The 13,352-nt window shown below is 39.9% G+C and overlaps 1 protein-coding gene across 2 annotated transcripts in view; it reads left to right on the top strand.

Annotated features, from left to right (window-relative positions):
* TMEM132B (transmembrane protein 132B) overlaps nucleotides 1-13,352 on the top strand; it is a gene marked incomplete at both ends in the record, with an annotated part of 382,785 nt that overhangs the window by 335,495 nt on the left and 33,938 nt on the right. For both annotated transcript variants that reach the window (XM_082667175.1, XM_082667176.1), the window contains one exon: nucleotides 12,738-12,881. In XM_082667175.1, the coding sequence (XP_082523301.1) occupies nucleotides 12,738-12,881 (144 nt within the window). The remainder of the gene's footprint in view (nucleotides 1-12,737; nucleotides 12,882-13,352) is intronic.

Raw genomic sequence — 13,352 nt, 5'->3', positions numbered from 1 at the left:
ACCAACCTTACCCTCTGGGGGCAGACACCAAAAACAACAGGAACTACAAACCTGCAGCCTGTGAAAAGGAGACCCCAAACACAGTAAGTTAAGCAAAATGAGAAGACATAGAAATACACAGCAGATGAAGGAGCAAGGTAAAAACCCACCAGACCAAACAAATGAAGAGGAAATAGGCAGTCTACCTGAAAAAGAATTCAGAGTAATGATAGTAAAGATGATCCAGAATCTTGGAAATAGAATGGAGAAAATACAAGAAACGTTTAACAATGACCTAGAAGAACTAAAGAGCAAACATACAATGATGAACAACACAATAAATGAAATAAAAAATTCTCTAGAAGGAATCAATAGCAGAATAACTGAGGCAGAAGAAAGGATAAGTGACCTGGAATATAAAATAGTGGAAATAGCTACCACAGAGCTGAATAAAGAAGAAAGAATGAAAAGAATTGAGGACAGTCTCAGAGACCTCTGGGACTACATTAAATGCACCAACATTCGAATTATTGGGGTCCCAGAGGAAGAAGAGAAAAAGAGAGGGACTGAGAAAATATTTGAAGAGATTATAGTTGAAAACTTCCCTAATATGGGAAAGGAAATAGTTAATCAACTCCAGGAAGCAAAGAGAGTCCCATACAGGATAAATCCATGGAGAAACATGCCAAGACACATACTAATCAAACTATCAAAAATTAAATACAAAGAAAAAATACTAAAAGCAGCAAGGGAAAAACAACAAATAACATACAAGGGAATCCCCATAAGGTTAACAGCTGATCTTTCAGCAGAAACTCTGCAAGCCAGAAGGGACTGGCAGGACATATTTAAAGTGATGAAAGGGAAAAACCTACAACCAAGATTACTCTACCCAGCAAGGATCTCATTCAGATTTGACAGAGCAATTAAAACCTTTATAGACAAGCAAAAGCTAAGAGAATTCAGCACCACAAAACCAGCTTTACAACAAATGCTAAAGGAACTTCTCTAGGCAGGAAACGCAAGAGAAGAAAAACACCTACAATAAGAAACCCAAAACAATTAAGAAAATGGTAATAGGAACATACATATTGATAATTACCTTAAATGTAAATGGATTAAATGCTCCAACCAAAAGACATAGACTGGCTAAATGGATACAAAAACAAGACCCGTATATATGCTGTCTACAAGAGACCCACTTCAGACCTAGGGACACATACAGACTGAAAGTGAGGGGATGGAAAAAGATATTTCATGCAAATGGAAATCAAAAGAAAGCTGGAGTAGCAATTCTCATATCAGACAAAATAGACTTTAAAATAAAGACTATTACAAGAGACAAAGAAGGACACTCCATAATGATCAAGGGATCAATCCAAGAAGAAGATATAACAATTTTAAATATTTATGCACCCAACATAGGAGCACCTCAATACATAAGGCAAATGCTAACAGTCATAAAAGGGAAATTGACAGAAACACATTCACAGTAGGGGACTTTAACACCCCACTTTCACCAGTAGACAGAGCATCCAAAATGGAAATAAATAAGGAAACACAAGCTTTAAATGACACATTAAGCAAGATGGACTTAATTGATATTTATAGGATATTCCATCCAAAAACAACAGAATACACTTTCTTCTCAAGTGCTCATGGAACATTCTCCAGGATAGATCATATCTTGGGTCACAAATCAAGCCTTGGTAAATTTAAGAAAATTGAAATCATTTCAAGTATCTTTTCTAACCACAATGCTATAAGACTAGATATCAATTACATGAAAAAAACTGTAAAAAATACAAACATATGGAGGCTAAACAATACACTACTACATAACCAAGATATCACTGAAGAAATCAAAGAGGAAATCAAAAAATACCTAGAAACAAATGACAGTGAAAACACAATGACCCAAAACCTATGGGACGCAGCAAAAGCAGTTCTAAGAGGGAAGTTTATAGCAATACAATCCTACCTCAAGAAACAAACGTCTGAAATAAACAACCTAACCTTACACCTAGAGCAATTAGAGAAAGAAGAACAAAAAACCCCAAAGTTAGCGGAAGGAAAGAAATCATAAAGATCAGATCAGAAATAAATGAAGAAAATGATAGCAAAGGTCAATAAAACTAAAAGCTGGTTCTTTGAGAAGATAAACAAAATTGATAAACCATTAGCCAGACTCATCAAGAAAAAAAGGGAGAAGACTCAGACCCATAGACTTAGAAATGAAAAAGGAGAAGTAACAACTGACACTGCAGAAATACAAAGGATCATGAGAGATTACTACAAGCAACTATATGCCAATACTATGGACAACCTGGAAGAAATGGACAAATTCTTAGAAAAGCACAACCTTCCAAGACTGAACCAGGAAGAAATAGAAAATGTAAACAGACCAATCACAAGCACTGAAATTGAAATAGTGATTAAAAATCTTCCAACAAACAAAAGCCCGGGACCAGATGGCTTCACAGGCGAATTCTATCAAACATTTAGAGAAGAGCTAACACCTATCCTTCTCAAACTCTTCCAAAATATAGCAGAGGGAAGAACACTCCCAAGCTCATTCTACGAGGCCACCATCACCCTGATACCAAAACCAGACAAAGATGTCACAAAAAAAAAAAACTACAGGCCAATGTCACTGATGAACATAGATGCAAAAACCCTCAACAAAATACTAGCAAACAGAATCTAACAGCACATTAAAAGGATCATACACCCTGATCAAGTGGGGTTTATCCCAGGAATGCAAGAATTCTTCAATATATGGAAAGCAATCAATGTGATACACCATATTAACAAATTGAAGGAGAAAAACCATATGATCAACTCAACAGATGCAGAAAAAGCTTTTGACAAAATTCAACACTGATTTATGATAAAAACCCTCCAGGAAGTAGGCATAGAGGGAACTTATCTCAACATAATAAAGGCCATATATGACAAACCCACAACCAATATCATTCTCAATGGTGAAAAACTGAAAGCATTTCCTCTAAGATCAGGAACAAGACAAAGTTGCCCACTCTTACCATTATTCAATGCAGTTTTGGAAGTTTTAGCCACAGCAGTCAGAGAAGAAAAAGAAGTAAAAGGAATCCAAGTCCAAAAAGAAGTAAAACTGTCTCTGTTTGCAGATGACATGATCCTATACATAGAGAATCCTAAAGATGCTACCAGAAAACTACTAGAGCTAATCAGTGAATTTGGTAAAGTAGCAGGATACAAAATTAATGCACAGAAATCTCTTGCATTCCTATACACTAATGACAAAAAATCTTAAGGAGAAATTAAGGAAACACTCCCATTTACCACTGCAACAAAAAGAACAAAATACCAAGGGATAAACCTACCTAAGGAGACAAAAGACCTGTATGCAGAAAACTATAAGACACTGATGAAAGAAATTAAAGATGATAAAAACAGATGGAGAGATATATCATGTTCTTGGATTGGAAGAATCAATATTATGAAAATGACTCTACTACCCAAAGCAATCTACAGATTCAGTGCAATCCTTATCAAACTACCAATGGCATTTTTCACAGAATTAGAACAAAAAATTTCACAATTTGTATGGAAACACAAAAGACCCCGAATAGCAAAAGGAATCTTGAGAAGGGAAAATGGAGCTGGAGGAATCAGGTTCCTTGACTTTCGACTATACTACAAAGCTACAGTAATCAAGACAGTATGGTACTGGCACAAAAGCAGAAATGTAGATCAATGGAACAGGATAGAAAGCCCAGAGATAAACCCATGCACATATGGTCAACTTATCTTTGATAAAGGAGGAAAGAATATACAATGGAGAAAAGACAGCCTCTTCAATAAGTGGTGCTGGGAAAACTGGACATTTACATGTAAAAGAATGAAATTAGAACACTTCCTAACACCATACACAAAAATAAACTCAAAATGGATTAAAGACCTAAACGTAAGGCCAGACACTACAAAACTCTCAGTGGAAAACATAGGCAGAACACTCTATGACATAAATCACAGCAAGATCCTTTTTGACCCACCTCCTAGAGAAAGGGAAGTAAAAATAAACAAATGGGACCTAATGAAACTTAAAAGCTTTTGCACAGAAAAGGAAACCATAAACAAGACAAAAAGACAACCCTCAGAATGGGGGAAAATATTTGCAAACTAAGCAACTGACAAAGGATTAATCTCCAAAATATACAAGCAGCTCATGCAACTCAATATCAAAAAAACACACAACCCAATCCAAAAATGGGCAGAAGACCTAAATAGACATTTCTCCAAAGAAGATATACAGATTGCCAACAAACACATGAAAGGATGCTCAACATCACTAATCATTAGAGAAATGCAAATCAAAACTACAATGAGGTATCACCTCACACTGGTCAGAATGGCCATCATCAAAAAGTCTACAAACAAGGCTTCCCAGGTGGCACAGTGGTTCAGAGTCTGCCTACCGATGCAGGGGACACGGGTTCATGCTCCGGTCCAGGAAGATCCTACATGCCACGGAGTGGCTGGGCCCGTGAGCCATGGCTGTTGAGCCTGCACATCCAGAGCCTGTGCTCTGCAACGGGAGAGGCCACAACAGTCAGACACCCCCAAAAAGTCTACAAACAGTAAATTCTGGAGAGGGTGTGGAGAAAAGGGAATGCTCTTGCACTGTTGATGGGAGTGTAACTTGATACAGCCACTATGGAGAACAGTATGGAGGTTCCTTAAAAAACTAAAAATAGAGCTACCATACTACCCAGCAATCTCACTACTGGGCATATACCCTGAGAAAACCATAATTCAAAAAGAGTCATGTACCACAATGTTCCCTGCAGCACTATTTACAATAGCCAGGACATGGAAGCAACTTAAGTGTCTATCAACAGATGAATGGATAAAGAAGATGTGGCACATATATACAATGGAATATTACTCAGCCATAAAAAGAAACGAAATTGAGTTATTGTAGTGAGGTGGATAGACCTAGAGTCTGTCATACAGAGTGAAGTAAGTCAGAAAGAAAAACAAATACTATATGCTAACACATATATATGGAATGTAAAAAAAAAAAGTTCTGAAGAACCTAGCGGCAGGACAGGAATAAGGACACAGACATGGAGAGTGGACTTGAGGACATGGGGAGTGGGAAGGGTGGGATGGGATGAGGTGAGAGAGTGGCATGGACATATATACACTACCAAGTGTAGAATGGATGGCTGGTGGGAAGCAGCTGCATAGCACAGGGAGGTCAGCTCAGTGCTTTGTGACCACCTAGCAGGGTGGGATAGGGAGTGTGGGAGGGAGATGCAAGAGGGAGGTGATATGGGGATATGGGGATATGTATGGCTGATTCACTTTGTTATACAGCAGAAGCTAACACACCATTGTAGAGCAATTATACTCCAATAAAGATGTTGAAAAAAAAAGTTACATGCTACTCCTAGATTTTCATAGCTAAAAACAGTGAACTTTTCTTCTTCTTTTTTTAAACAGTGAGATGAGAAACTTTATTTAAGAAAGCATTAGATGTTTTTGTAAGTCCATTAAATTTTCTTTGTGATTTACATGAAAATTCTGTTTCAATGTTTGTATATGGATAAGGAAATTTTTTCTTTTAATTGAAGTATAGATGATTTACAATATTGTGTTAGTTTCAGATGTTCAGCAAAGTGATTCAGTTATACATATATATTTTTGGATTCTTTTCCATTATAGGTTATTAAGAGATATTGGATATAGTTCCTTGTGCTATAGAGTAAATCTTTGTTATTTATCTATTTTATATATAGTGGTGTGCATCTGATGATCCCAAGCTCCTAATTTATCCCTCCCCTCCCCTTTCCCCTTTGGGAACCATAAGTTTGTTTTCTATGTCTGTGAATCTGTTTCTGATTTGTAAATAAATTCATTTGTGTTAATTTTTTAAATTCCACATATAAGTGATATCATATAATATTTATCTTTGTCTGACTTACTTCACTCATTATGATAATCTCTAGTCCATCCATGATGCTGCAAATGGCATTATTTCATTCTTTTTTATGGCTGAGTAATATTCCATTGTATATATGTACCACATCTTCTTTATCTATTCATCTGTCAGTGGACACTTAGGTTGCTTCCATGTCTTGGCTATTGTAAATAGTGCTGCTATGAACATTGGTGTGCATGTGTCTTTCCAAATTGGAGTTACAATCCCACTCCTGGGCATATATCTGAAAAAGATGAAAACTTATTGAATAAATTGGGGACTATTTCCTCTTCTAATTCATGGAAGAATTTCTGAAAATTGGAGACAATTTTTCTTTAAGCATTTTTTAGACTTTACTGGTGAAGCCATGTGGTACTGGACTTCTCTTTGGGGGAAATATTTTGATTTTTACTTCAATCTCTTTGTTATAGGTCTACCAAAATTTGAACTTCTCCTTGAGTCAGTTTTGGTAGTTTGTGTCTCGCTAGGGATTTATTCTTTTGCATCTCGTTTTTAGCATACTATTGCTCTAGTATGCCTCTATAATTTTTTTGTTCCATAAGCTTGGTCCCTCTTTTATTCCTGATTTTAGAAGTCTGTATTCCATCTCTCTCTCTCTCTCATCAATCTAACTACAGCTTTGCCCATTTTTAAATCTTTCAAAATAACTTACTCTTGCTTTATTTTTACTGATTATATTGTTTTCTATTCCTTTTATTTATTTCTACTCTTTCTTATTTCTGCTTGGGTTTGGGTTTAGTTTGCTCTTTTTATTTTATTCCTGGTCCCTGAAGGTGGAAGTCTAGGTTACTGATTTGAGATGTTTCTTCTTTTATTGCATAGGCATTTACAGCTATAAATTTCTGTCTAAGTATGACTTTCTCTGCATCTCATAAGTTTTGGTATGTTGTGTTTTTTTTTCACTCACCTCAAAGCATTTTTCTGATTTCTTTTGTGATTTCTAATTTCTTTTGTGATTTCTTCTCTGAACAATTGGTTGTTTAAAAGGAAGCTTTTACATTTTCACTTGTTTGTGGATTTCCTACATCTCCTCCTCTTATGTCCTTCTACTTTCTTTCCATACTTATTGGAGAAGATACATTTCAGTTGTTGTACTTTTCAACTCCAGAATTTCCATTTGGTTCTTTTTATCATAATTAATCATAATTTATAGCCCTTTACTGGCATTCTCTCTTTGGGGAGACATCTTTCTCATACTTTCCTTTAGTTCTTTAGACATGATTTTTTTTTTTTTTTTTTTTTTTTTTTGGTTCTTGGAATGTATTTGAAATAGCTGATTTAAAATCTTTGTCTAGTAGATCCAACATCTGGGCTTCTTCAAGGACAGTTTCTATTGATAGCTTTTGTCCTGTGGCTGGACCATGCTTTTTTGTTTTCTTGCCTTTCTCCTAAATTTTTTGTTGTTGTTGAAAAGTAGACATTTTAAATAATATAAGGTAGCAACTGAAAATTAGATGATGTCCCCTTCCTTGGGTTTGTTTTTATTGTTGTCTGTAGCAGCAGTGGTAGTAGTTTGTTTGTTTAGTGACTTCTGTGAATGAATTCTGTAAAGTCTCTATTCTTTGTTGCACATGGCCACTGATTCTCTGTTTGGTTAGGTTGGCGGTCAGCCAGTGATTGGACAGAGATTTCCTTAGGCATCTGAAATCAATGCATCCCAAACTACCAAAGGTCTCTTTGAGTGTGTTCACACATGCCTTCAATCCTCAGTCAGGCATTAGACAGCTCTGCCTTAGCTTTCACTTCCTGCTTCCATAGAACTTCAAGGTCAACCAGAGGTGAGCGCTTAGAGCTTTCTCAGGTCTTCCTTGAGTATGAAGGGGTCCTGGGCATGCACACAGCCCTAAGTATAAGCATGGTCTTATAGATTCCCCAGAATATGTATTAACCTTTCAAAGCCCCCTGGACATTCCATTCCTCATCTTTTCCTATTAAGCTTTTTGATTAGTCTGTTGTTTGTCACAACTGTTATCCACTGCCTCAGGCAGCTAGCTGTGAAGTTAACTAACTGCCTGTGATTGCTTTAAACAAATAGCTCTACATAAAAAGCTTTTCACACTGGGTGAGTTCAGAGTCAGGTCAGGTACAGACAGCTTTCCAAGTGGGATCTTCCAGGGAAGTAGCAGACAAGTCAAATAACGGCAGTTCTTTGGGAATGAAGTTTTGAAAGATCTCCAGCCCTGATCTGCTCTCTGTAGCTGTCAGATTGTGGTGTTTTTCTGTGAATGTGAGCTGTTATTTTTCAAAGCTACTACTGAGCTGGAGAGTAGGGAATGGGAGTGAATCAAGTTAAAATGCCACAAAATTCTCTGTTTTTACCAAGATTCAGCCATTTTTCTTGAATAAATGCTCTCCTGGCTGCGCAAACCTTTGTTTTATTTCTAGAGTTCTGAAAAGTTGATTTTGACTCTTTTTTTTTTTTTTTGGCCAATTTCCTCATTGCTTTTACAGAGGAGAGAATTTTCAGATGTCCCTACTTTGCCATTTTCACAGATGTCACACTAATGTGAAGCGTTAATGGAAACATCTTCATAAAGGAATATAAATATGTTTTCAAGACATGAAACCTAGAGCTGGCACAAACAGGAACACAATAAAAGAGTTGTATTCTGATAGATGGTGAATTTTTAGCAGTCTCTGGCACCAGGGGATGATTTAAATGTAATATTTAATATGACAAATTGCTTTCTCATTGTGCCAGAGGCAGGTTGAAACTGCCTTTGGGATTTTTGAGAAGCTGTTGGTGGACACTGGAAACCATTGTTGCAAAAATCTCAGCCACACACAGAAAAAGCTACAGAAGGAAACATGGTCACAAGTGTATTTGAAATAAAATCAACAAGCTCTGATTGGTTGTGATTTGTTGTTATGAAAAATAAAGCCACCTCCCTTGAAACTCAGTTTGGGAAAATGATGATAGTGTCTTCTTTAAAGGCTGTGAGCTTCTTCAGGGTAGAGACGGATGTTTATTTTTCTATTTTCTCTTTCCCTAGAGCCCAGCATGTTGTCTAATCTCATGTGCATTAGTGAAGACTTTCAGTTTCAAGTGACATAAACCCAATTAAAAGTGGCTTAAGTAAAACAGTTTATTTTATATCTCTAAATTTCCAAAGATAACAGACACAGATGTAGCTGGGTTCAGGAGCCCAGAAATCTTTCCTGGGAATCTGTCTGCCTCCTACCGTTGTGTCTGATTTCTTTTGTTTTGGGTTTCACTTGAATCAGTCTTTGTGGACGTGGAGATGGAATACCTCGATGGACCACAATTTGGTTAATCTGCTTATGAGTGAAGCCTGATTGGGTGGCCTGCGTCGGTGCCATCCAAGCCACATTCATTGATAGCAGAGTGGGATGATACCCAAAGGAAAAATGAAATGTCATTTCAAAAAGAGGGAGGATGGGTGGATGTTCAGTATCCATGGATGTGCATCAAGCAAAGTTAATGCCTGTCTGTTACACACAGAAAACACCCACACTGATTTCTCCAATTGTATCATGAGCTGAATTTAGCCATCTGTTCTAGAACCGTGGTTCCGTGTCTGTTCTTCGTACACACTGTGATCATTCCACACCATTATCCCGCCTTTGGTGGGTTCTCATCTCAGCTTCTGCACTGCTTCCTGCTTCCTGTCCTCGCTGTACAGCTTACATGTAAAAGTACATAAATTTCATCTCCCTGGTGACTGTGGGATCCTCAGGAACATGGACTATATTTACACTCTTTTGGGTGTATCTCCTTGAGATTCCATCTAGAGGAAAAGAAATATGTAAAAGAACAGCCAACAACTTAGTTTTTCATCTCTCGTAGATTGGGTTGGCATTGTTTTCAAACATTCATTACAAAGCTGATGTTTCCTATTGACAAGTAGGTACTATTTACAGCTTTAATATCAATGAAAAACAATCTATAAACTGGGAACAATACTAGTAATTACTTTAGGAGGGTTGCTGAGAAAAGTCAATGAGCAATTAATTACATGTAAAGTACTCAGAACTCTCCTCCTCCTCCTTCTCCTCCTCTGCTGCCTTCTTCTCCTTCTCCTTCTTCTTCTTCCTCTTCCTCTTCTTCCTCTTCCTCTTCTTCTTCCTCTTCCTCCTCCTCCTCCTCTTCTTCTTCCTCTTCCTTGTCTTCTTCTTCCTCTTCTTCTTCCTCTTCCTCCTCCTCCTCCTCTTCTTCTTCCTCTTCCTTGTCTTCTTCTTCCTCTTCTTCTTCTTCCTCTTCTTCTTCCTCTTCCTCTTCTTCTTTTTCTTCTTCTTCTTCTTCCTCTTCTTCCTCCTCTTCTTCCTCTTCCTCATCTTCTTCCTCTTCTTCTCCTTCTTCCTCTTCCTCATCTTCTTCTTCCTCTTCTTCTTCTTCTTCTTCCTCTTTCTGTTCTTCTTCTCCTTCTCCTTCTTCCTCTCCCTCTTCCTCCTCCTCCTCCTCTTCCTCTTCTTCTTCTTCTTCCTCTTCCTCCTCCTCCTCCTCTTCCTCTTCCTCCTCTCCTTCTTCTTCTTCTTCCTCTTCCCCTTCCTCTTCTTCTTCTTCCTCTTCCCCTTCTTCTTCTTCTTCTTCTTCTCCTCCTTCTCCTTCTTCTTCAACCTCATCTCTTACCCTTTTTCACATTTGGGGTGGAGAATGAGGGGCTGATTTAGAACATTGAAGGTGGGACCCACTCAGTGCATGAGCTGAGAGTAGGGGCTCCCAGGAGTGAAAGGAACACTTAAAATGATGGTCTGTTTGGTCCATTCCGGTGGAGCCAGTTGCTGAGTGTTTGGTGAATCTCACTGCTGAGCTGAGTTGCCCCGTGTCCAGCAGCTTCTCTAGTTGACTTCTTCTCTTCAGACGAGTGTGGAAGTAGTATCTCCACCACAGTCCCTTCGTGAACCCACTCAGTGGTTCTCTAATTCATTCGTGAAGCACATCTTTTGCAGCATCCACTGTAATCTCTGTATTTAGTGTGTTCTTGTGGCTTGTTATGTGCCATCTCTGTTCTAAATCTGGTACATGGATTGACCCATTATATCCTCATAAGGTCACCACACAGTAGGTGCTTTTATTATCCCTGGATTTCAGATCAGGGAACCCTGGCACATGGGGAAATATCTTGTGGCAGGTGCCGTTAATGGATTATAAAAAGCCATTTACAAACCCCTCCTCCATGACCAGCTCCACTATCAAAGCCCACTTCCCCAGCCTCCTTTACAGGTGGGCTGGCCGTGTGACAAGCTTTGGACTTCCTGATGATGAGGAGCCGGTGCAGCAGGTGACCCCTCCCCCCTCAGCCTTCCCCCCGCTTAGACAGTGGATGGAGATGGCTGGTGTGATAGATGCCATCTTGCTATGTTGAGGGAGTGGCCAGGAGAGCTGCAGAGAAGTAGTAGCCCTCCCCTCACTGAGTCACTGGACCAGAGCCAGCAGACACATAGCTCCAGAATTCTGGTTATGAGTGAAGCGTATAAACCCGTGTTGGGTTATTTCACTTGAGTCAGATTTTCTGTAACTGTAGATCCTCACCGAATCAGAGTCTGAGCCAGTTTCAAACACAGTCCAGTCCCAGAACCCATGCATGCTCTCTTCTGCACTGCTTCTCCCATGCCAGATACTGTCCCGGGTTCTCTGGGTGCAGCGGAGGTCAGAGCAATGATGGCTTTGACCCTTGGGGAGTTTACAATCTCAGGAACAGTCAGAGATTAAAACATAAACACAAAATAAGTATATAGTGACCACTTGTGGTTATTACCATGCAGGACAGACTAGGTGCTATGAGAAATAATAATGCAGTGCTAACACACACTGTGGACAGGCAGAAAAGCCCTGTTTCTCCAAAGAAGTGGACATTTATGCTGAGATCTGAAGGATGGAAGGAACAGGGAGGCGTGTTTTCGGTAGAGAGCTCTGCATATGAAAGAGCGGAAGGCATGAATGAGATTCACTGTTGGAAGAACAGAAAAGTCCTGTGTTTGAGGCTTGACAGTGATGGGGGGCAGCAGGAAGGGGCAAGAAGGAGCTAGAGAGGTGGGCGAGGGTTAGGTCTCTCCAGGTCAGCGAGTTTGGCCTTCATCTCTAAGAACCCTAGGATGTTTTCAAAGAGTTTTAATCTAGGCGAGAAATCATCTGAATTATATTGAAGTAAAAAAGATTAGCTTCCAGCTGCTGTGAAGAGAGTGGACACAGGGAGGCCAGTTAGGGGCCGTCATGGTTGTCCAAGTGGGGAGCATTCTCCCTCCGTGGAGGAATTGGTCCTGGGGATGACAAGAATTTGACCGATGGGAGATAAATTAGGAAGATAAAACCTACAGAACTTTGAAGGATGTCGGAGGAGGAGAGAAATTAACATGATGTCAGTTTCACAATAGCTAGCAGGGATTGTGGGCCAGGGAGTGTGATTTCCCGGGCTTGGCTGGGAAATCCCGGGGAGGGGGCGCTTGGAGGTTTGGGGGTAGAGGGCGCTGGTGGTCAGCTCAGGAGTGCGGAGGCTTATAACCTGCACCTAGTTCTCTTCTCTTCTCTGTGCTGCTGTCTTTCCTAATTTGAAACCAAAACGAAGGCTGTGTTCACTATGTGAATAAGCCCTGAACATAGGCCGTCGTTTACCAAATGAACCTCGAGCTAAGATTTGGCAAATATCGAAAAGAACTCCTGCGCCGTGTGCGAGGTGTGTCTGTAGGGCACAGACAGTTTTGTAAATTGTAGAACAACAACTAAGGTCGGAGGTAGCCTGCTGGTGACCCCTCCCGGGGCTCACGGGCGTGCCTGTGGCTGACACGCGCCCTCTTTTCTCCCGCACAGGACACGGAGGTTCTGAACACGGCCATTCTCACCGGAAAGGTTGTTTCGGTTCCCGTCAAGGTCGTGGCCGTTCAAGAGGACGGTTCGGTGGTGGACGTGTCGGAGGCTGTGGAATGCAGGTCTGCGGATGAAGACGTCGTCAAGGTACGGCGGGCTTTACCTCCAGATCCCCAGGCACTCGGTCCTTTCCCTCCCTTTCTGTCTCGGGGCTGCTCTGAGCGTCCCAGGCTCCGAAGGGCTGAGACCGGGGTGAGGATGCTGAGGACGGAGGGAGTGATGGCAGGGGCTCGCCTGGAATCAGAGGAGGCTGCACGCGCCGTGCTGCTTCCTTCCCCCGGTCTTAATCTTGAGCGGAAACAATTCTCTTCCCATTCTTTTGCTCATAGGACAATATTTCCTGAATTTTAGCCAGCTACCTGCCATCTTCGCAATTTTTGCCAACTTCCTGTGCCAAATAATATAATTTACTCATTATATTTTCTTTAAGTGCCTCACTTTTCAACCTTAAATATCTTAAATGTCTCAGTAGAAGACAATAAAATTCATGAGCTTGATGTACTTTTTCTTAATATACATGAAAATAAACGACTATTAACTTTTTGAAAAGTCCATCCA

The sequence above is a fragment of the Grampus griseus genome (genome assembly GCF_964374135.1).
Source record: "Grampus griseus genome assembly, chromosome: 12".
In the NCBI taxonomy this organism is placed as follows: Eukaryota; Metazoa; Chordata; class Mammalia; order Artiodactyla; family Delphinidae; genus Grampus; species Grampus griseus.
The sequence above is the reverse complement of the archived record's forward strand: the minus strand, read 5'-3'. Positions and strand labels throughout refer to the sequence as shown.